Genomic DNA, 25,177 nt, shown 5'->3' on the forward strand with positions numbered 1-25,177 from the left:
TAGGGTTCCACCCTGTGCTTTGTTCCTTGGGTAAATGGGACTGCAAATACTATTATGGGAGAACGTCACACAGGTAGCAAGTGCCTTTAGTTATTAAACTGTGACATAGGAATTACCATACTTGATCGGACCAGATTTCCTTCTAGTCTGGTATCCTTTTGAAAGTGGCCAGTACCAGATACTTCAGAGGAAGTTATAAGAACCCCATGGTAGGCAAATGTGGGGTAGTCTGCCTGCTTCCCCCCGCCCACCTTTAGGTTTCTGCCAGATCTCTGCATTAGAGATCAGCTTAAACCCTGAAGCATGAGGTTAAATAAATTCACTTTGAATGTGACTGCTTTTATTGTCACTTTGTTCTTGTGTTATAAGACTGAGAACAGAAGCTTCTGATTTATCTTCTCTATTCCAGTCATCATTTTATATACTTTTGTCAAGTCCCTTCTTATTCATCTGCTTTATAAGGTAAACAATCCTGGTGTTTTTAATGTCACTTCCTATGAGAGTTTTTCCAGGCCCCTAATCAATCTCATTTCTCTTCTTTGAGCTCCCTCTACTTCTACAATATCCTTTTTCGTAGGGTGACCAGTACTGCATATGCTATTCCAGATGAGGCACATCATTTATATGATAGCATTATGATTTTTCAGTACTGTTTTCTATCCCATTCCTTATGCAGCTGAACATCTTTTTTGACTGCAGCTGTACATTAGGCTGTCTACAGTGATGCCAAGCTTCCTTTTCTCAGTTGATAGTTAATTTAGATCCTTGCTATGTGTATGAGTTAGTTGCCCCCCTCCAATGTGCTTTATTTGTATTTATCAACACCGAACTTCACTTACCAGTGTGTTGCCCATACACCTAGCTTGGTTAAGTTTCTCTGAAGTTCCTCATAGACCTCTCTGGTCCTAACAAATAACCTTGTGTCATCTGCAGATTTTGGTACCTCATTACTTGCCCCTCTTCCAGATCATTATCAACAATACGTAGTATGTAATCTTGAGGTACCTTGGTTTTAACCTTTAGCCATGATGAAAACTGACCCACTCTTGCCTGTTAATTTTGTTTTAATTAAGGGGGCCGTCTTTCCACTGGAGATCAAGCAAGCCCACAGTAGCTTAACAGCTGTACCAGCCCTTATCCTAACTTACTTATATTGCTGCAGGCAAACAGGGCAAGTCATTCATAGGGCAATTCCCCAGTATTACAGGATGGCTTTTACTGGACCATTATATGTTACAGTGCAGCTTTCAAGCCAAATCATAACCTCACCATCTTTGGGTGCTGGCAATGAATATAAAAGCCTTAAAAATTTACTGTAATTTGTTTACATTGATACAATACAGAGATTTACATTATATGATGGGATTCAAAAGCTGCCAAGAGCAATCTGTCTATAGTAGAACCAAAGCAAATAGGTAAATAAAAGAGGAATGTGATAAATCCAGATAGATAGAATATACATTTATTTATACCACACAGAGGCAGGAAAAATCAAACTCCATTAATATCCACAATCTACATCCCAAACCATGATATAAAATGAACTGTATTCTGAGCTTGTGGTTGTCAGTAAGCTCCACCCATACTAATTATATTGTTTCCATAGTAACTAATGTATTTAGAAGTGGAAAAATGGGAAATGAAGATGGGGGAAGGACAAAAATATAAAGTGTAAAATAGAATACACGAGGGCTTACTGTGCTATTCAGGATTTATTGCCAGAAGCCATAATACAGTCTACCCAAACTTGTAACACTACCACAACCATCATCAATTCTACATATACGGTGCCTCCCTCTTCTGTCTTTCAAATTTGTTCCCATCGTTTTAATTAAATGATGGATAATCTTGGTGCATAATCACAGCTAGCTTGCCCAGTTCACGGTAGTATTTATGATTTGCTTCTGTGAGGTGTTGAGTATTGATTTCCCACTGGTTTCAGAGAAGAGTTGAAAATGCTCAGCACTTCTCAGCAGGATGCTGAGACAAACCTATTCTCTCCTCTTTAGCATTAGTTCTATCATTTTAATTAGAAGCTCGTGCTAGTTTGAAATATCCATATGTTAAAGAGAAAAAAAAAAAAGATTATGTTAGTAAGTGTAACAGACCAAACTCAACCCAGGTTGAATGGAGTTAAGCTAGCAATGAATTTGGCCCAACTACCACCCATATATATCAACATTCCAATTTTATATCTACAGCTATATCAACAATGCAGCTATATTTCCATATATTTTCTAACATATTGAATATTAAAACCTTATATTACCAGACAAAATCATATGGGCCAAGACAGTGTCATATGATCCTAAATATTTTCCATTATTTCACTGCTACCCAATCAAAACTGATCATCAGTTATTGACACAGCGTCACATACCTCTGATAGCCTAGAGCTGAGAGAGGGAGTCTGACACTACAGTCCATCCAAGCACACTCTAGCCTGCATTAGAGACATTTAAACTTTGTCCATTATTTAGGGCACTTGTCCTTGCTTTTCTGCTGTTTAGCATCTTGTCAACTACACTGTAAGAAAACTAGGAGAGTAGGAAGAAGAAAAGAAGCTGGAAAATCTTTTCCCTCTCAAAAAACAGCTAGAGTGATCCACTAAATGAAAACAATCTTAAGTAAAGACCAAGAAGAGTGAGAGATTAAGGACGGCTCTATCCAAACAAATGAGAGACACAGGCCAGTGACTATTTCTTAGCACCAGATGGTTTAAAAATTATTTTTCTTTAAGTGAAATGGGATGGCATGATAAGTATGAAGGCTAAAAATATTTTAAAAGAATCTGAGAGCTAACTGAAGGTTGACATCCAATTACATGGATTCAGCCCTGTCAGTTATCAAACTTTTGATCTGTATCCCAGCCTTCTAACAGGCACAGCAATTTATCGCAGACAGCGTAAATCCTTTAATGCCATAGGAAACTCACCTTCCTCAAGAAAGGTTAACATGCATAATATCATGGTATACCCTGACATTCAAGTGAAATCTACTACCAGCACACATAGCATATTCAGTAACCATTTCATAGGTAATCAAGAGAGTAAGCAAGAAAGGCACTTCAACAGCCAAATGTTGGTGTACAACTTTTTATTAAAAAGTTCCTCTTTTTACATAGAAAACACAACTACCAGAGGACATGAAAATAAATGGGGTTTTATAAGGAAGTTGCAAAATGCATTAATGTGAAATTCAGTCAGAAGCTAACATCCAAAATGGGGAGAAGGCTGAAAAAAACCCTCCCGGTGCAGCTCAAGTCTTTCCATTGGCAGCTTTTTAATAGGTTTCTGCTGAGAGAAGAAGCTGTTGCAAGGGGCTTTAAATCCTGCAGTGTCACAATCCTAAATGTTCAAATACAGATAAGGGGGAAGCAGGAGTCACTTGCAAATTCTTCTCCAGACGTTGAATCATCTAGATATGGAATTGTCCATCCCTTCACTGGAGTCTCATCCGTTTCTCTGGGGGCCCTTTAGTGCCAGCACTCTGTTGGGCATTCTTTACAGTCTCCTTCTCCTCTGGCTTTATAGCTTCAGGGGCTGGTTCTGGCTCCTTCTTGATCTGATCCACTTAATAAAAAACAACCATCAAAATAAATTATAACTCAGCTTTGAGAGTTTTACATTTTTTTTCAAATTCTTTTCAGGTTGTTTTGAAAAGATAATGGACTTTAAGAGAATAGAAGCCAGTCAATACTTGTGCAGGAGACATTCAGGGCTGCCATGGTACAGGGACTGGGAAGGGAAAGCAGCTTGCAGTTCCCCTATTCTGACATTGCTGAACACCAGCACAACCCCCTCAGGCAGTCCTCGATGTGCCCTAGCTTGCAGCCCTGCTGCAATGGCCCTGGTGCAAAATCACCAGGATGCAGAATCAACCTGGCCATTGGTCTCCCCAAGAGCATCTCCTGTTTTGTGGCCTCTTGGCTCAACAGTTCCCTTAGAGGGGTGGGGCCTCTTGCACAGGGGATAGTCTCCAGAGGGTAAGGGATGGGATGGAACATCTTACAGCCTAAGCACAGAGGTGAAGTTCCATCTGGCACCTTGCAAAATTAGGCCCATATTGAGCCTGATTTTGCTCTCATATTAGTCAATGACAAAACTCCCAACAATTTCAGCAGCAGCAGGAGTGAGCCCATTAGTTAGTTCAGCCTCACAACTGAACCTATATCACACCTGGATTTGGGGTCCTTTTTAAAATCTAGTGATAATGTGAGATCTCTTACCTGCGATGGGCTTTTCTCCAGGCTTTTGCTATCAAAAAAGAAGAAAAGAAAGTCAGATGAACTGGAGCTTTGTTATTATTATCCTTCCTAGCATTGACTAAAATATCATCTTTCGCTGTAGAATACTTCTAGTAAGAGGGGTTCTGAGGGATATCAACAAGGGTAGGCCTCACGTGAATGGGAAAATTATGGGGATGTCAAACAAGAGAAGAGTGACGAGCAAGTCTTCCAGAAGCACTAATTAAATTCTAATCTGTATGTAAAATTAATAGCACACAAAAATAAAATGTTTTATTCTCCAGTCATGCAAAGAACCTTATCTCCTCCCAGTCACTAATGCCTGTTTTCCTTGGCTGTAAAATATGGCTCAAAAGGTCTGCAAATCCAGCAGTGCAAAAGATAATCTAATTTTGTAAAGAACAGGAAATTAATTAAGACCATTTGATTCTAGAGCTACCCTTTTGGCCCAGGCAGTTAGCTAATATTTGGGACTTTGCAGGGTAGTTTCCACTAGGATGATAAGTCAGTGATACAAGTCAGGTATGCTTTTGGTGTAATCTTATTTATTTACAAAAAATATACACAAAGTCCTGTTTCCATGAACACAATAGAAATAAACAGCAGGCAGTTTCCTTGCTCAGAAATCCCCAAGTCTGCCATGCCAGCAACCTCTCCCCTTGTGCTTCCTCTCACTACTCCTTATGCTGCTTTTTCTCCTCCAAAACACACGCACCCTGCAAAACAATACCCCAGCCTCTGCGTCTGCAATCAGTGAAACCACTCAGTTCACATGGCTTAACTCTGACCTGCCATGCAACATATTGCCCTGGGCGCTCTCCACCATGGGGCCTGATTGCTCTTTCTGTTGAACCTGAAACAGTGTGTAGCATACCCATTGGCTTTAACATGGTCTGTGATTGTCTTGGACCCTCGATTCACCTGATGGCAGCCATTAGCACCTTTCAGTGTAACAATGGTTCAATATATACTTTTTTTTAAGGTGTCTTGCTGCTGTTCAAACAAGAATTGGATTTCGGTACCTGGATACCAAAGTCCATAGGACATCGCACATGAATTATGCTCTCTCTCTACTCAAGCCTGCACTATGACTGTAATAAATTTTTTTCTGTAATTTGCCTGCAGTCTTGCCGCTCTTTGCAGTGATCTGATCAGATGAACCAGTAAAGCAATGGGCAGGGTCAATATTCTTCATTTCTTGACGTAAAATGTTGCACAGCATTGTTGCAACTGAGTTGCATCCCACTCCAGAAGTGGCTATACTTCAGTTGTGGTTGAAGTGATCCCTGTGTATCCTATTACCTGCCTCACACATATGGTGTAAAAACAACGAGGAGTCCTTGTGGCACCTTAGAGACTAAGGAGTTTATTTGGGCTTATGCCCAAATAAATTTGTTAGTCTCTAAGGTGCCACAAGGACTCCTCGTTGTTTTTGCTGATACAGACTAACATGGCTACCACTCTGAAACCTGTCACGTATGGTGTAGTGAATTTTTGTAAAATACTTAGACATTTGGATGTCAGGTGCCATGAAGGTATTATTCTATTTAAATAGTTAAGAATTTAAAATGCAGTTCCCTACCAATGATGTCCTTTTCCACTGAGCAAACACTGATTTTTCGCCAATGGTGTCGGAAGGTATTTGAATTTGGAAGTAGATTAGAATATGGTCTGACCTAGTGCTTGCCTTATTCAAAGTATTCCAGAATGTTTTATAATAATTAGTTAGAAACTAGCCCTTGCAGAGACTGTAGGCAAAATAGCCGAGTGCATAATGGCAACAGCTCACCCACAGCCTTGGACATTTAAATATATTTTATTGAGTCAGGAAAGTCAATTTGCACTGTGCATTTCCTTACTAATTTGTGCCTCAATAATATTATTTCAGAACAGCTTTGGGAATACAATTTGGAATCTGCTGTTGCAGGGACAACAGCTGAAGCACAACAGTGCTAAATATTGACCCTGGGAGGCATCATGTGTAGTAGTTAGAACAACAGACTGGGAGACAGAACATTTATCTTCCATCCCTGACTGTCTCTGGTTTGCTGTTTGACATTGGACAAGTTATTTGACTTTTCTGACATTAGTTTATCCCTTGGTGTAGGGGATACTTATCGACCTTTTGCAAGAGACCGTGCACTTACAGAATGCCTTTATCTGTTGATGTCAAAGGATTTTATTTTTAGATCTTACAGAAACACTATCTTTTTTGTAATTTCTTGGTGACTGAGTGGTGGGCTTAAGAAGGGGAATAAACAGGCATGTAGAATCCAAAGGATGATTCCCCACCTAACTATTTTAACAATGGGTCAAATTTTGGGCCTGAACTGTTGTATTTAATAGTGTGTCCTTATATCTCTATGGATCAGTGGTTCTCAACCTATTTATCATAGTGAGCCACATATGCGGTCCACATTGTGTTATATGGGCCACAGGTTGAGAACCACAGCGTGCCCCCCCTAAAATCTCTCACATTACCCTATGCACAGCACCCCCTGCCCAGAGACCCTCCAGAGAGCGGGGCCAGGAGCGGCGCCCTGGGCCTGGCAGCCAGACCCCAGACCCTGCTGTGTGGGGCTGGGCAGCTGGCATCCCTGGACCCGGCACCCCACCATATGGGGCCAGGCAGCCAGTAGCTGGGATCTGGACCCCGCTGCGTGGGGCTAAGCAGCCAACAGCTGGACCCCGGGACCCACCACCTGGGGCTGGGCAACCAGGACCCCCGGCACAGGGCCAGGAACAGAGCCCCACCTAAAACCTGGAGGCCCCCGTAAGCCCCTAGTTTCCAGCACGCCCCACCACCTCACTGCCCAGAGCCCCACCCCCCAAACCTGCCAAAGGATCCACTCTACTGCCCTCTGCCCTCCTGTGGCACTCACCAGCCCTCTGCTGGCAGGAGCGCTCCAGCAGGCTGCCAGATGCTGTCTCCCCTTGAGCCAGCCTCACCCCCGCCAGACCAGAGCGGCAAATTTTGAATATTTTTTAGCACACAGCTGGGCCACATGCAGCCTGCAGGTTGAGAACTGCTGCTATAGGGCATTTCATCACAAAAGATCCCAGAGTTCCTTACAGGAATGACTTCACCAACAGATGAAATGCAGCCACTTCTGAAGTGGAAGGTGGCAATGACAGCTTAGGATAGGAAGAGAAGAAGAATCCACTACAAATATGTGGGGCATGTATTTATTCACAATGGAATTTGGTCAGCCTGGTGGGGCTAACAATGTGTACCTTCCAAAAAAAGTGTCTGACTAGAAGGACACCTACTTTACATTTAATCCAAGCAAGGGTAGTTTCCTCCACCAGTGCAGGGCTTCCAGCACACTGCTGAGATACTGGTTCAATACTAACTCAGAGGGAAGAATGCCAACTATTGAATCACCAGCTTTCATGAAATGTTTACCATGTCCCTTTAAATCAACAATTGCATACACAATGCCAGCTCCGCAGAAGTTCTATTTGTGAAGGAGAGTAATTTTTTCCCCCCAACAGGCAAATAAATTGCATTTGTTAGTTCTTTCCCCATCAGACATCTTGGTAAAGAGTGGGTGAGTAGATTTTTATCTTGGTATAACAGGGGGAGCTGGCCCTGGAAAGAGACTGGGGCTCACTGCTCTTGTGCCAGGCTAAATCCACCTTCCCGAATGAATGGAATGAGTCAGTTCATGACTGGAGCATGCTGGGAGATAATAGGGATAGCCTGAGTTCAATGAGCTTACTGAGTTAAGGGAGAGACAAAGGAGCAGGGAGGTTGTGTGAGCTGCTATTACACAGAGATACTCTCCTTACAACCCAGGGAGAGGGTCAGGGAGAGCAAGAGAGCCCTGCAGGGAAGCTCCTGCAGGTGATCCAAGAAGTCCTCCATAGCAGTGAGAGAAAAAGGCCAGACTGGAGAAACCTGCAGTGAGGGGCAGGAGCAACACTCTTGATAGGGGCATAATGGACTGCTGAGCCCAAGAGGGGCATAATGAACTAGTGAGCCTCTAGAAGAAGCAGGGCCGGCTCTGGCTTTCTGGCCGCCCCAAGCAAAAAAAAAAAAGAAAAAACCGCAGCGGCCAGAACAGCAAAGCAAAAAAAAACCCCAAAAACCTGTGGCGCAGCCAGAGCCAGGGTGCAGGAGGACTCCCTGCGCTGCAGATGTGCCCTGGCTAGCGGGGGGAGAAAGAGAAGGGGGATGGCCAGGGCTTCAGCGGGTCGCTGCCACGCAGCCCCTCCCACCGTGCCCCCTGCCAGGAGGGCTCCGCTCCAGTCGGCGGGGAGGGAAGGACGCGGGCTGCCCTGCCGGGCTTGCTGCAGGGCGCTCCCGTCCTCCACGCTGCTGCCCCCTACAGGGCGGCCGGAGCGGAATAACAACAATAACAAAAAAAAAGTGGCCGTGCCGCCCTAGGATTGGGCGGAATGCCGCCTCCTACAAGCTGCTGCCCCAAGCACCAGCTTGCTCGGCTGGTGCCTGGAGCCGGCCCTGAGAAGAAGGCTGAGAATTTCTGGTCGAGCGATTTTATGTTCCAACAAACCAGTCCCCAGAAGGTGACGGTAAATACAAAACATCAGTTTTGTTTGGCTGTGGTAATGGGAAAACTGAGGCAGCAGCAGGGTCTGACACCTGATGAGATAAACCCTGATCCACTTGAGTTAGTAAATTTTCATGGCAATTTTGCAAGGCTACAGTGCACACTTCTGGGTAACTCCTTCACCTATGCTAGGGAATCCTCCTCTACATTCTGCATTAAGAGAACCTGTTGTTTTCAAAGTTCCTATTCCAACCAATGCTACCGTTCCACCAAATACAGTGAAGTCCCACAAGCTGTCCACCTGAGGAGCCCTGATGTGTATGCCGAAGTAACACTGCAGACACAAATGACTATTACCTGAACAAATCTGGGTGGAAATTTTTGTCTCAGGTCTAGAAGCAAAGCATCCACCCGCTGCCTCTGGAAAATAGAGCTTGGTTCTTCCTTCTTCTTGGCTTTTGGTTTGGCTTTATCTGCAAATCATATACAGAGGCTGAAATGCAACATCACATCAAATGATGGATGTTCTAGTTCTCTTTTATCTGTTCTTTGATCCTGGAGAGGGTTGTTCTTTCTGGTTTGGCCCCGCCGCGGATGGGGGGGGAGAGGCGCCCCTGCCCCAACCGAGTTTGGCCCCACCGTGGACGAGAGAGAGGCACCCCTGCCCCAACCCAGCCCAGCCCCGGACCTGCCACGGATGGAGGAGAAGTGCCTATCCTGCAGCCGCAGCCCCAGCCCTGCCGCAGTGGGGAGAGGCACCCCTCCCACCCCCAGCCCAGGTGCTGCTGCGGGGAGAGAGAACTGGGGGGAATTCCTCTCTCCCTGCCATAGCCTTGGGGCAGCCTGCACCCCAAACCCCTCATCCGTGGCCCCACCCCAGAGCCCGGACCCCCAGCCGGAGCCCTCAACCCTCCCCCCACCCCAACCCTGAGTCCCTCATCACCGGCCCCACCCCAGAGCCCGCACCCCCAGCCAGAATCACACATCACCTCCATATTGGTGCACATAATGAAATTCATTCCACACATGCGTAGGAAAAATTAGAAGGAACACTTGTTATAGGAGTTATGGATGCTAAAGTAAACCTTAGCTAAAAATTTAAGTATTAAGTCCAAAGAAAAGGAGAGTTGCTTAATGCACTGAGGGCCCAGGCATCATACCTCGTTCCTCCTGGTCTTTGAAATGCCACCAGTAGCCTTTGGAAGGGTGATATCGGCAGTATGACATGGCTTCATCAAAAGCAGATTGAATTCCATGCACTGCAGTGAGCTTTCAGAAGAAGTCAACATAAGAAAATGTTCAGGAATTTAACAGAGTAATATATAATATAAACAAACAGCCAATTCTATGCCTGGATACTGTTACATAAATAGTGACTGATAGAGTGTAACATGCAAAACTATTGTATGTTGGTAAAAAGTTAACCAAGTTTGTGAACTACTATGGAATGTAGTTTTACCATTAAAGTAGCTTTTCCCTCCATCAGCCAATTATTTTACAGTTGCTATTTGAAATAACATTTAGATTTTGTTTATAAGAGAGACTTTTACAAAGCCTAGTATGAACAGAAATATGTTTGTGATTTTTGTATTCCTTGAGAACAGTTTGCAAAAATATTTCTATCCAACACAAGTATTGCAGCCTTATACTAGGGCATGAAAAACAGAAAGTGAAAATGACCATTTTAGTTTTAGTATCCAAGATAATAAAAGTGCCAACAGCACCAATAGTGAAATGTAAATTCCATTTTAACATCTTTCAGTTAAATTAGCAACTTAAATTAAAAGATTTCTTTAGTAATTTTAAGCCTGACATTGTCCCTCTGAGTATTTTAAAATTTAATCTCTCTCTTTTTTTTCAACCATTAAGATTCTTCCATCCCTAACAGCCTGTCAGAGCTATTAAGGCACACTACACTCTTCTGGGAACATTTCACTTTCATTGCAAAAGTAGAGTACTCGGTATACAGTGCATTTTTTAATAGTAATAAATTATTACACTAGTGACTAAGAACCAACCAAGAATGGGGTCCCAGTGTGCTAAGTGCTGTACACACACAAAGTAGTAGACAGTCCCTGCCCTGAAGAACTTACAGTTTAAAACAGAAAAAACAGATACAGGGTAGGGGAAGGGGTAGAACACACAAGCAGAGCAGAGTGATCAATGCAATGGCAGCAAACAGCATGTTAGTTCCACAATTTGTTTATTTTTTGGTGAGGGGAAGGTTAATTCAGAGGGGATCTGCTAAATAGAAAGAAAAAGTAAGGGAGGAGAGACATTGAAAGAAAGGGGGGTGAGAAGGACCGGGCAGGGAAGAAGAGGGTTTAACAAATTGTGGTTATAAAAAACTGGATTAGTCATCTTATTTTATTAAAGCTAATGTTAAAATTATATAATACATAGATTAAGAGTGTCTGTACATCTGGGCATAGTGCTTAAATTATTCAAAAGTACAAAGGTAGGTTTAAAAAGTAATACAATAAATATAGTACATAATCAGCAATAACCCAAATAAGATTAATAAATTTAACACACATCTCCTTTTCCCAAAATGGAGGCAAACAGAGAGGAAATTTCTTGAATTGGGTTGGGAGAACAATGTAAAGAAAAGCAGGATATGAACTGATAACTGTTTTATATCAACCAAATGCATAGTAGAAACACTTACCACTCTGGAGTTTATGACAGATCCCAAATCAGGTGCCTGATAAATCACTCCAGCAATAATATAGTAATCAGCTAATGGGATGACTGTAAATAAGGAACATAGTATCAATTTAGTCAATAAGTAGAGCTCTGGGTGAACAAGGGACAAAGTTGTTTAATTTCACTGGTCACATAGTGGACTTGTTTTTTACCTGTTTCACCTGGTCAGGACAATTTGAACTTTCAGGCTTTTCCTCCAAGTATAGCAAAGCACTTTACAAAAATTAGTTAAGCCTCACACTACACCTGTGAGGTAGGGAAAATATTAAGCTCATTTTATAACAAGGAAGCATCAGTTTATATTCCTGTTCCACTGTCAGAAACACAACTAACAGAAAGTTAAACTGTTTTCAGTATCACATGAGAGCACCCAGACTAGCAGTCCTGGACAAAGTTCAAATGTGCTTTGCCATTTAAGGAAACCAAACAATAAGCTATGATATAGGAACCAATCATTCCTAACTTTCACTCTGACCTCCCCAGCATTACTGCTTGAAAATGCCTCACTCTGCAAACACTTACCTTTTGGGACTCAGGCCTTGTACTGTGGGTTTTCCTGGGAGACCCAACTAATATGGTTCTGCAACAAACCTTGCAAAGCCCTGTCCACTACAGCTAAACCAGGTTGGAGATGATCCCTTCAGGGTTTGAACAGCATTCTTTAATCTGACTGTCGAACAAGGTTTCTTTGTTGTTTTTTGAAGTTGTGGGGCATACACAGGGCTTGTCTACACAGGAGGTTTAAACCAGATTAAGTCAAGATAATCCAGTTTGAAAATGCTTGCAAATACGAGACAATCCGTTATAACACACTAACTTTATTTACCTCAAACTCTGGAGTCCTCTTGCAAAGTGCACTAACTTTGCTGCAAATAGAGTTAGTTTGGTGTATTGTTTGTGTGCACGTAATGCTGCTGAGCACTGCTTTGGCAGTCCTCCAACAGCTATCCCACACTGCTTTGCAGGCGACCGTCACTGATCTGTCTGTTTACATGTGTGCCCTCTCCTGCTCTGGTGTCAAGTTAACCAGATGCCCCCTCCCCCATTTAAAGCTGGCATAGGGCCAAATTTTGCCCATTTCCCTGGATTTGAGAATATCACTATTACCGTGATATTACTCCAGAAGTCCTACAACATGCCTGAAGGAGCTGCTTGGAGCCATGCTGAGACCCTGGATCTCATGGCCATCTGGGGAGAAGCATCGATGCTAAAAGCTCTTATGGCCAGCCACCGGAATAAAGATCTCGTTGTGGAAATTGCTAAGCATATGTCACAAACAGATCATTACTGGGATGCCAACCAATGCCAGATAATGAACAAACAGCTCAGGAGGACTTGTATTAACATCAGAGATGCCAGGGAAAGCATCTGGCAAGGGACATATAACCTGTCCTTTTTTTTGAGGAGTTGGACAGGATTTTAAACATCTACATAACCACCACACCTAGGAAAGTTGTGAAGTCTGCTGCCCACTCCCCTCTCTCCTGAGAGCAACAAGCAAGGCTCATCAGGGGATGAGCATGACGAGGCCAGTGTAGAGATTTCCTGGGAAAGCCAGGATCTTTTCAGGACTCAGGACCCTGAAACCAGCCAGTAGAAGGTGGGCCTGATTCCTGCCCTGCAGCAACCAACCCCAAGTCCCAGGCAGCAACTCAGACCAGGACTGAGGAGGCAGATCTTATGGAGGGAATCTCAACGTGTAAGTATCTCTCTTTACAATTGTGCTATACTGACATGCTACCTTCTGTTCCGGGTGCCCCATGACCAGAGGCATTGTAGGCAGATGTGAGCTAGGAGCCTAAGTCTGAGGCTCGCCACCTGCCCTCCTTTCTCCCCCCACGCTGTCCATTCAGCATCCCCATATACATTTCCAAAATGGTGGCTGCTCCAACTGGGCAACCAGTCTGTCTCATGCTAAAGCTCCGGCTAGTGGCCATTTTTAGGCCCATGCCATAGAGTGCACATGCCCATTTACCTATTTTTGTTTCCCTTTCCCTACCCAGCAAACACTCCACTCCTCCCAAAAACCCCGTTGGCCAGTTCACAATGGTGGCCAGCAGCATGGCACAGCCACAGCCTCTACCCTGCCCCCTTCTGCGGCAGAACTGAATAATGAAAACGGTATTTTGTGCAAAATTCAGAAGTTTATTGAGATACTGGTTACAGGAAAAGAAATTTGGTTCGTATTCTCAGTTTACATGAGGTATACATGGACACTGCAGACCCATAAATTTACAAAGACCACAGCTCCTGCTGAGGTAATAAAAGCCCTGTAACACATTACAGTACAAAAGCTTTACCATAGGGATAGCAAAGCTCCTAATGCCTTTTCACAGGCTCATCCAGGGTGCCTCTACACTTCAACAAAACACCCCACAGCAGCAAGTCTCAGAGCTTGGGTCAACTGACTCTAGCTTGCAGGGCTCAACCGGCAGGGCTAAAAATAGCAGTGTAGATGTTTGAGTTCAGGCTGGAGCTAGGCTCCAGGACCCTCCCACTTTGCTGGGTTTCAGCACTTGGGCTCCAGCCCGAGCAGGAATGTCTACACAGCTATTTTTAGCCCTGTAGCTTGAGCCCTGCGAACCCGAAACAATTTGACCCAGTCTTTGAGACTTGCTCTGCGGGGTGTGGAGGGGGGGAAGTGAAGGGGGTGTTGCACTGTAAACATACCCATAGATAACAACTGATAACACTGAATGTTTCAGACAGTCATTGCAGAACCCGGTTTTTCTCTGCACTTTCACCATGTCTACAGGGGAGATAAAGCAAAATCTATGACTGAGAAATTGCTCCACATTTGTCTGGACATTAATGAGGAACAGCTTCATGGTTACCCCACAGGAGTAGCTCACAACTCCCTTCCATTCCTGCAGCACTTCTGGGGAGGACCATCTTGGTGAATATCTGCATTGCGTATTTTGCTGTTCTGCTCTTTGCCTTTTTGAATAAGGGCATTTTTTGCTTCCTAGTCACTCGCCTCACTGTAAAGTCATCCCAGAGTTAGGTTAGCCTTAAACAGGTTGTAGGGGGGATTACTATCCAGCTCACCCCCGCTAATCCTTACGACTACCGCATGTTACTTGACGCTCATCAAAAAGCTGCGGGTTAACCCCTACCCACCTCGTGCAGACAAGCCCAGACAGCACAACTACCTTTAAATAACGTTAGCCTTAGCACAGTGTCATAGTCGCAGTGATGACATGAGAGTCAATCCCTCCCAAGGCCCTGACCCTTGTCCGTGTTTGTTCCAGTTCCTCCATCTTTCTCAACACTTATTATTCCTCTGGAACCCCAGGACTCAGCTGGTGCCCTTGCTATATGAACCCTAGTCACTCACCCAAGGTAACAGATCACTGAGGGTTCAGGACTGTTGGGCAGGGCTCAGGCTGTTGCACCAAAGTTCTTAGGGGCAAAGAATGGGGCAGCAGCTCCTCCTCAGTATCTCTATGCAGATGTCACACTGAGCTGTTTGCTCAGGTGCTAATTTGGAGGAAGCAACAGGAGAGCAACTCACCCTCTGAATTGCTCCATTCCCCCCATTGCTATTCCATCACAGGTGAATGTTTACCCCTCACCCGTAATTGCAACAAAATGGCAGACGAAATTCAATGTTGAAAAATGCAAAGTAATGCACGTTGGAAAACATAATCCCAACAAAATGATGGGATCTAAATTAGCTTTTACCACTCAAGAAAGATCTTGGAGTGATCATGGATAGTTTTCTGAAAATATCTGCTCAGTGTGCAGCAGCAGTCAAAAAAGCTAACAGAATGTTAGGAACCATTAGGAAAGGGATAGATAATAAGAGAGAAAATATCATAATGCCACTATATAAATTCATGGCATGCCCACACCTTGAATACTACATGCAGTTCTGGTCACTACATCTCAAAAAAGACATTAGAATTGGAAAAGGTACAGAGAAGGGCAACAAAAAAGATGAAGGGTATGGAACAGCTTCCATCTGAGGAGAGATTAAAACTCTGGGACTTTTCATCTTGGAAAAGGGATGACTAAGGGGGGGGCTATGATAGAGTCTATAAAATCATGAATGGTGTGAAGAAAGTGAATAAGGAAGTGTTATTTACTCCTTCATATAACACAAGAACCAGGGGTCACCAAATGAAATTAATAGGCAGCAGGTTTAAAACAAACATAAGGAAGTTCTTCACACAACGCACAGTCAACCTGTGGAACTCGTTGCCAGTGGATGTTGTGAAGGCCAAAACTATAACAGTGTTCAAAAAAAGAATTATATAAATTCCTGGAGGATAAGTCCATCAATGGCGATTAGCCAAGATGATCAGGGATACAACCCCATGCTCTGGGTGTTCCTAGCCTCTGACTGCCACAAGCTGGGAGCGGATGACAGGGGATGGATCACTCGATGGTTGCCTGTTCTCTTCATTCCCTCTGAAGCACCTGGCATTGGCCACTGTCGGAAGACAGAATACTGGGCTACATGGACCATTGGTCTGACTGAGCCTGGCAGTTCTTATGTTCACAACTCCAGTGAAAAAATAGTAGGAAATAAAAGTGAATGTAGATCTCTGGTTTTCTTGTCCCAAAACATTAAGCCAAAAAGCACTTCATTTTCTAAAGTACAAAAGCAGCACATTTCTTTACAGCTGCTTTTTTTGGCTTCCTATGGCTCTTCTGACTGGGAGAAATTCAGAACTTACCATTCTTTATGGTACCAAGAAGACAAACATGAAAGTTCATCCCTTTCCTTGGAACCATAGGGCTGCAACAATGGGTCTCTAAAGCTGTTCTTTTGCCTTTCATTCTCCCCCCATCCATGATGGCTTCTGAAGTTACAGCAGCAAGAAAATAAATGAAAGGGGCCTGCCTTAAAGAAATATTGTGCAGAATTTCCCTTTTAGATCAGGAGAAAAGACAATTCAGTGGTCCAAGAATAAGGATTGAAATAAACACTTTTCCCTGGCCAGAGGTTCCAATTCTGACAGGGTTAAATAAATGTCATGTAGTTTAAGATGCAAGAATCTTAGGGTATGTCTACACTACGACATTAGATCGAATTAATAGAAGCCGGTTTTATAGAAATCGGTTGTATACAGCCGATTGTGTGTGTCCCCACATAAAATGCTCTAAGTGCATTACGTCGGCGGACCGCGTCCACAGTACCGAGGCTAGCGTCGACTTCCGGCGCATTGCACTATGGGTAGCTATCCCACAGTTCCCGCAGTCTCCGCCGCCCATTGGAATTATGGGTTGAGATCCCAATGCCCGAATGATGCAAAACAGTGCCGCGGGGGGTTCTGGGTACATGTCGTCAGGCCCCTCCCCCTCCGTCACAGCAACGGCAAACAATAGATTCGCGCCTTTTTACCTGGGTTACCTGTGCAGACAACATACCACGGCAAGCATGGAGCCCGCTCAGCTCAGCTCACCGTCACCATATGTCATCCGGGTGCCGGCAGACGTGGGACTGCATTGCTACACAGCAGCAGCAGCTAACTGCCGTTTGGCGGTAGACGGTGCAGCATGACTGGTAGCCTTCATCGGCGATCTGGGTGCTGGTAGCTGTGGGGCTGGCAGCCGTAGGACTGCATTGCACCAGCCCCTTACCTTTTGCCTTTTGGCAGTAGATGGTTTATTACGACTGGTAACCGTCCTCGTCGTACAGCAGTGGCTGTCAATCATGGGCACCTGGGCAGACATGCTCTGTCCTATCGAACTGTCTTGACAATGATGGCTATCAGTCGTAGTATGCTATTTTCTGCCAAGCGCCCAGTATTTTCTGCTAAGCACCCAGAAGAGGCCGAGGGCGATCTGGGTGCTGGCAGACATGGGGCTACATTGCTACACAGCAGCAACCCCTTGCCTTTTGGCAGTAGATAGTATATTACGACTGGTATCCATCGTCGTCATACTGCAGTGGGTATCAGATCGTGCAATAGGCCTGAAGGCTAACTGCCAAGCGCCCAGTATTTGCTGCCAAGCACCCAGAAGATGCCGAGGGCTATCAGTCATGCTGCACCGTCGTCTTAAGATGTAAAAAATAGATTTGTTCTGTATTCATTTCCTTCCCCCCTCCCTCCGTCAAATCAACGGCCTGCTAAACCCAGGCTTTGGAGTTCAATCTCGGGGAGGGGGGGGGCATTCTGTGTGACAGTTGTTTGTGTTTCTCCCTGATGCAAAGCCACCTTTCTTGATTTTAATTCCCTCTACCTGTACGCCATGTCGTCACTCGCCCCTCCCTCCCTCCCTCCCTCCTTCCCCTGGTCCTTCAGATACTAGTTTCGCGCCTTTTTTCAGACCAGACGCCATAGCTAGCACTGGGATCATGGAGCCCGCTCAGATCACCGCGGCAATTATGAGCACTATGAACACCACGCGCATTGTCCTGGAGTATATGCAGAGCCAGGACATGCCAAAGCAAAACCAGGACCAGCCGAGGAGGAGGCGATTGCAGCGCGGCGACGAGAGTGATGAGGAAATGGACATGGACCTAGACCAAGGCACAGGCCCCAGCAATGTGGAAATCATGGTGTTCCTGGGGCAGGTTGATGCCGTGGAACGCCGATTCTGGGCCCGGGAAACAAGCACAGACTGGTGGGACCGCATCGTGCTGCAGGTGTGGGACGATTCCCAGTGGCTGCGAAACTTTCGCATGCCTAAGGGCACTTTCATGGAACTTTGTGACTTGCTTTCCCCTGCCCTGAAGCGCCAGAATACCAGGATGAGAGCAGCCCTCACAGTTGAGAAGCGAGTGGCGATAGCCCTGTGGAAGCTTGCAACGCCAGACAGCTACCGGTCAGTCGGGAATCAATTTGGAGTGGGCAAATCTACTGTGGGGGCTGCTGTGATCCAAGTTGCCAGGGCAATGAGAGACCTGGTGATATCAAGGGTAGTGACTCTGGGAAACGTGCAGGCCATAGTGGATGGCTTTGCTGCAATGGGATTCCCAAACTGTGGTGGGGCCATAGACGGAACCCATATCCCTATCTTGGCACCGGAGCACCAAGCCACCGAGTACATAAACCGCAAGGGGTACTTTTCAATGCTGCTGCAAGCCCTGGTGGATCACAAGGGACGTTTCACCGACATCAACGTGGGCTGGCCGGGAAGGGTACATGATGCTCGTGTCTTCAGGCACTCTGTTCTGTTTCAAAAGCTGGAGGAAGGGACTTTCTTCCCGGACCAGAAAATAACCGTTGGGGATGTTGAAATGCCTATCGTGATCCTTGGGGACCCAGCCTACCCCTTAATGCCATGGCTCATGAAGCCGTACACAGGCAGCCTGGACAAGAGTCAGGACCTGTTCAACTACAGGCTGAGCAAGTGCCGAATGGTGGTGGAATGTGCATTTGGGCGTTTAAAAGCGCGCTGGCGCAGCTTACTGACTCGCTCAGACCTTAGCGAAAAGAATATCCCCATTGTTATTGCTGCTTGCTGTGCGCTCCACAATATCTGTGAGAGTAAGGGGGAGACATTTATGGCGGGGTGGGAGGTAGAGGCAAATCGCCTGGCCGCTGATTACGCGCAGCCAGACACCAGGGCGGTTAGAGCAGCACAGCATGGCGCGGTGCGCATCAGAGAAGCTTTGAAAACGAGTTTTGTGACTGGCCAGGCTACGGTGTGAAACTTCTGTTTGTTTCTCCTTGATGAAATCTCCACCCCCCCACCCACCCGGTTAACTCTACTTCCCTGTAAACCAGCCACCCCACCCTCCCCTGCCCTCCCCCCTTCAAGCTCCACTTGCAGAGGCAATAAAGTCATTGTTACTTCACATTCATGCATTCTTTATTAATTCATCACACAACTAGGGGGATAATTGCAAAGGTAGCCCGGGATGGGTGGGGGAGGAGGGAAGGAAAAGGACACACTGCAGTTTAAAACTTTAAAACTTTAACACTTATTGCTCGGGAAATCATCTAGGGTGGAGTGACTGGGTGGCCGGAGGCCCCCCCACCGTGTTCTTGGGCGTCTGGGTGAGGAGGCAATGGGACTTGGGGAGGAGGGCTGTTAGTTACACAGGGGCTGTAGCGGCGGTCTCTGCTCCTGCTGCCTTTCCTGCAGCTCAACCATACGCTGCAGCATATCAGTTTGATGCTCCAGCAGCCGGAGCATCGACTCTTGCCTTCTGTGTGCAAGCTGACGCCACCTCTCATCTTCAGCCCGCGATTCAGCACGCCACCTCTGCTCTTCAGCCCGCGATTCAGCACGCCACCTCTCCTCTCGCTCATATTGGGCTTTTCTATAATCTGTAATTGACTGCCTCCACGCATTCTGCTGTGCTCTGTCAGCGTGGGAGGTAGTCTGTAGTTCTGTTCACATCACACAGCACATGTGCTTTCGTTACATTTACAAGGTCGCATTTTTCCTCTTATATTGAGGGCCTGCCGGTTTGGTGTGAGAGATCACTCACGCAGTGCCAGGCCACAGATTTCAGCTTGCAGGCAGCCATGGTAAGACACAGTCTTTTGGCTTTTTTAACCTTCTTAACATGTGGAGATGGTTTCAAACAGTACTGCTCTCATTAACCATACCAAGTACCCGTTGGGTTGGCCATTTACAATGGGTTTGCAATGTAAAAGGAGGGGCTGCGGTTTCAGGGTTAACATGCAGCACAAACCCAACTAACTCCCCTCCCCCACACACCCAATTCTCTGGGATGATCACTTCACCCCTCCCCCCCACCGCGTGGCTAACAGCGGGGAATATTTCTGTTCAGCAGAGCAGGAACGGGCACCTCTGAATGTCCCCTTAATAAAATTGCCCCATTTCAACCAGGTGACCGTGAATGATATCACTCTCCTGAGGATAACAAAGAGCGATAAGGAATGGATGTTGTCTGCATGCCAGCAAACACCGGGACCATACGCTGCCATGCTTTGTTATGCAATGATTCCAGACTACGTGCTACTGGCCTGGCGTGGTAAAGTGTCCTACCATGGCGGACAGGATAAGGCAGCCCTCCCCAGAAACCTTTTGCAAAGGCTTTGGGAGTACATGAAGGAGAGCTTTCTGGAGATGTCCCTGGAGGATTTCCGATCCATCCCCATACATGTTAACAGACTTTTCCAGTAGCTGTACTGGCCGCGATTGCCAGGGCAAATTAATCATTAATCATTAAACACGCTTGCTTTTAAAACAAGTGTAATATTTACAAAGGTACACTCACCAGAGGTCCCCTGTGTGCCCCCAGGGTCTTGGGTGAGTTCGGGGGTTACTGGTTCCAGGTCCAGGGTGATAAACATATCCTGGCTGTTGGGGAAACCGGTTTCTCCGCTTCCTTGCTGCTGTGAGCTATTTACATTATCTTCATCCTCATCTTCCTCGTACCCCGAACCCGCTTCCCTGTGTGTTTCTCCAGTGAGGGACTCATAGCACACGGTTGGGGTAGTGGTGGCTGCACCCCCTAGAATGGCATGCAGCTCCGCGTAGAAGCGGCAGGTTTGCGGCTCAGCCCTGGACCTTCCGTTTGCTTCTCTGGCTTTGTGGTAGGCTTGCCTTAGCTCCTTAATTTTCACGCGGCACTGCTGTGCGTCCCTGTTATGGCCTCTGTCCTTCATGGCCTTGGAGACCTTTTCTAATACTTTGCCATTTCGTTTACTGCTTCGGAGTTCAGCCAGCACTGATTCATCTCCCCATATGGCGAGCAGATCCCGTACCTCCCGTTCTGTCCATGCTGGAGCTCTTTTGCGATCCTGGGACTCCATCACGGTTACCTGTGCTGATGAGCTCTGCGTGGTCACCTGTGCTCTCCACGCTCAGCAAACAGGAAATGAAATTCAAACGTTCGCGGGGCTTTTCCTGTGTACCTGGCCAGTGCATCTGAGTTGAGAGTGCTGTCCAGAGCGGTCACAATGAAGCACTGTGGGATAGCTCCCGGAGGCCAATAACGTCGAATTCCGTCCACACTAACCCAATTCCGACCCCCTAAGGCCGATTTTATCGCTAATCCCCTCGGAGGTGGAGTAAAGAAACCGGTTTAAAGGGCCCTTTAAGTCGAAAGAAAGGGCTTCATCGTGTGAACGTGTCCAGGCTAAATTCGATTTAACGCGGCTAAAGTCGACCTAAACTCGTAGTGTAGACCAGGCCTCAGAAACTGCAGCTCTGATTGGTCTGCATAGCTGTTAAAGACCAAATTGCACTTTTCATAAGTGTAGAGGTTTGCTGTGGTGTCCTGGGCAGTGCAATGTTAATGTGTGCTGGTCAGCTGTTTCCATCCACTCTAGCATTGTGGTCTCTATTATTCCTGCTTTCTACTCTTGTTGCTGATGAAAGTGCACTCCACCCAGTAGCCCCTGTTGCACTGGGATTAGTGATAAAGCTACATTCTAGCAGGGAGGGAGTTCAATCCCTACTTCCATTATAACAAATTTCTGTTTGTTTTTGATTATCATCTACTGCCCCAGAGCCAGTGTGGAGAGTCTGAATCAGTTTGGGAGATGAGGGTAATCAAATGCTCTCAGCTAGTTTGTGAAGTGAGAGATGGTTCCGGGAGGAGGGAGATGATCAATGCACAGAGCTAGTTTAGAGAGGAAGGAGGAACTTTGGTGGGCTCCTTCTCTGGAGTACCTGCCACAGGCACAATGACAAGGAGGGCAATGCTAGCTCCCATAGCTATCCTCATAGTCCTACTATGATAACAGACGCAGCCAGAGTATCATTTAACCTATGGAATTCCTACAGTCGGATATAACTGAGGTAAATAGCACAAAATGTTTCCTTAAAGAATCAGACCCAGGAGTAAGAATAGCATTTGTAGATTCAGTAACTAGGATAAAATTATAAGGACTCTCTGTTCTCATGCTTCAGGGCACAAACTGACCACCTAATGAGGTCAGGAAGAACTCACCATAGTCAGCTGCATGATCTTTTATTTATTTTTTTGCCAGAGTTCCAGATTTGATGTTTCATTAGCCTGTCCCAGTGCAGCAATGCTTGTGTTTCTAACTAAGCAACTGAGAGAGACAAGGTGGGCGACCAACTTCTGTAGATGAAAGAGAGAAGCTTTTCAGCTACACAGAATTCTTCTTCTGGTCTGCATGGTGTAGCTAGAAAGGTTGTCTCTTTCACCAACAGAAGTTGGTCCAATAAAAGATATTAACTCATCTACCTTGTCTCACTCGTATCCTGGGACCAACACAGCTACAACAACACTACAAATAAATTAGCAACTGATATTTCTCCTTAAACAATATTTAGAGTCAAGAGGACATCATCCACCAGATAATAACCATTTTAACAAAGATCAAACTCTGGGCCCAAAATACTTTGACAAGGTACTTTTAAAAGTGGAAAGTATGAAACTTACGCTTCTGCAATCCCATGAGAGTACTGATTACCTATTCTGAAACTCATAAGCACAGGGGAGGTAGGACTCTCTTCTTTAACTGATCTGCCTTTAAGATTCTAAAATCTGTGCCAAGCTACCAAAATATGGATAACATCCAAGGCAGGGAACTAAGCAATTTAACTACGAAATCTTGCACAAACTGAAAAGAGTATTATTAAATCATTCTCTTCTAAACTCCCTACAGTGAATGATCAAATTACACCGCTGAAGTCTGAATGTTTATACCGTAAAATCCATAACTCCACTCCAGATTTTAAAAAGTTGGATATTAAGGAACAAGAGAAGCAGTGAAGTGATACATTGGGCTATGGCACACACCTTTAACACCTAGGTTCAATTTAGATTTTAAATTCAATCTAATCTAAGAAGCAGTCGGGTGCTCTTTTCCAATATGAATATAATACACTAAGGCCACTGCCAGAAACCAAGCAAATTAGGAGCAGCACTAGAAAGGTATGAGTCCATTACAAAAGCCCTTTCTCATTAGAACAAAAATAAAACCTTATATTACTACATTATCATTTAATCTAAAAGATCCAAAAGAGCTTTACAGATTATGTACAGTAAATACAGAACACATTTCACTCTGTTCTGAAATGTGGAAACTTTTTAACAATTCACAAGAACACAACAAGTCAATTTAGGATAAGATATGAAGAATACTGAATCCAACTGTATGTAATAGGGAGACAGAATGCAGTTATCCCAACTGGAATTTAGACATGGCACAGTGGTAATATCTCTACTCTCACTTAAAGTGCCATGGAATCTTTAATGACCCCAAATAGTTAGGACTTTGATTTTATGTCTAATCAAATGATGACATCTACACTACCTCAGCACCCTCTAATATACTGGAGTGCTATGGTTCACCTACTGAATCACCAGTTTCTTTCCTGGGAAGTCTCCCAGTCATGTATTTACTAGAAGACGCTATTTAACATGTGCATCTGAGAAGCTCACAGTACAAAGTGGTAAGGCTGCAGAATAAAAATGGCATTATGCAAAGAGCAATGTGAATGTTCCCCTTATCCTAATAAGTGGAAATCAGAGATTTCCAAATTGCATGATAATCACTCAGAATGATTAGCATGAAATTTAATTTGCACTAATCAGCCCCAGGCAAGCACAAAATTAGTATTATGTTTAACTAATTAAACTGAAAACCTTATGTAAAGCATATCATAAATATAGGACATATCATGCATACTAACAACTATCAATTGCCCATGGCAAAATTTACTGCAAAAGCAGCACTTTCTCATTGCACTGTTAGTATTTTACCACAAGAGGGCAATCCCCTGCTATTATCAGAGTGCAGGTCAGCCTTTGGGGGCAGCACTCAAAAATGCCAAGATGCAACACACCCTGAGACCTAATGCCAGTATCTAAAAAGCAAAACGAAATTTAAGGTTAAGAAAAACCAGAGCAAAATTGTGTTGTGAACACAGAGAGCAAAAACAGAGCAGACAGACAAGCACTAACATTGTCATTAAAGGGAAAAGCTTTGTGAGCCCTTACCTTGTGTCGGAGACTGTCTTTGCTGCTTTCGAATTATGAAGAGGATGGGCTCTTGAGCATGAAGGAGAATATATTCCACTCCAATCATTTGGCTAAAAGACAAGTGACCAGAATAAGTAACTCCATTCATCTGAAAGTTAAAGATATAGGATGTGAAAGCCCACCAAAACAACAATCACAGGGCCCGAAGGTCACCCCTTGATGGGTCACAAGCTCTTGCATTAGGATTTTCCGAGATAAATAGCAAAACCTAGCCTTGTGCTCACAGTGCATTAAAAAATCCTGGAGTCAACTTCTTGGCAAATAGGTAGGTTACTGGCAGAAGAAGAAACAAATGGAAGAAAAATTGAACTTATAATTACAGACGTTGTTTACATATGGAAGTGACAGACCAACAGCACTGACCAGAATGTATGCAGATGATGTGAAGGCTACTCCCCTCCAATACCAGATGCACACAACTTTACCAGTGAGCATTTAGTGTGATCTACATTGTCCCCCACTAGCCTATTCCTAGGTCCCCAAATAGTTCTGTCAATGCAGTTACATGTGCCCCTCTCTTGCCAGGGCCCCAAATAAAAAAAAACCAATTGCATTGCTGTCATGTTGATAAATGGCCACTTGTAATTAGGACTGCCTACCCATTCATTTCCCCTCGGGCCCAAATTAAAAGTCAGACTTCTCATGCTGAATCTTCCTACGGTGGGGTATCTGTTTTAATAATTGCACCTAATTCAATCTGGCAGGAACCACAGGTTAAATAATAATGTAGACACTCTTATTCACAATTCTGTGACAAAGCTCAAAGTGTCCAGCTACAGTAGATCCCACTCAAAAGACATGAAATTAATCCTCTTCATC

At 44.9% G+C, this 25,177-nt stretch overlaps 1 protein-coding gene across 2 annotated transcripts in view; it reads right to left on the reverse strand.

Annotated features, from left to right (window-relative positions):
* Positions 1-3,081: 3,081 nt before the first annotated feature.
* The window catches only part of MED6 (mediator complex subunit 6), a 30,636-nt gene continuing 8,540 nt past the window's right edge, over positions 3,082-25,177 (reverse strand). Inside the window, exons 3-8 of one of the 2 annotated variants that reach the window (XM_024218810.2) lie at positions 24,317-24,408; positions 11,429-11,511; positions 9,921-10,029; positions 9,118-9,233; positions 4,229-4,256; positions 3,082-3,572 (exon numbers count right to left, since the gene is read on the reverse strand). In XM_024218810.2, the coding sequence (XP_024074578.1) occupies positions 3,442-3,572; positions 4,229-4,256; positions 9,118-9,233; positions 9,921-10,029; positions 11,429-11,511; positions 24,317-24,408 (559 nt within the window). In that variant the 3' untranslated portion in view covers positions 3,082-3,441. Of the gene's footprint in view, positions 3,573-4,228; positions 4,257-9,117; positions 9,234-9,920; positions 10,030-11,428; positions 11,512-24,316; positions 24,447-25,177 lie in introns of both variants that reach the window. The other variant, XM_024218811.2, reaches the window with a different exon arrangement.

The sequence above is a fragment of the Terrapene carolina genome, unplaced genomic scaffold (genome assembly GCF_002925995.2).
Source record: "Terrapene carolina triunguis isolate 2854851 unplaced genomic scaffold, T_m_triunguis-2.0 Scaffold96, whole genome shotgun sequence".
Taxonomy (NCBI): domain Eukaryota; kingdom Metazoa; phylum Chordata; order Testudines; family Emydidae; genus Terrapene; species Terrapene triunguis.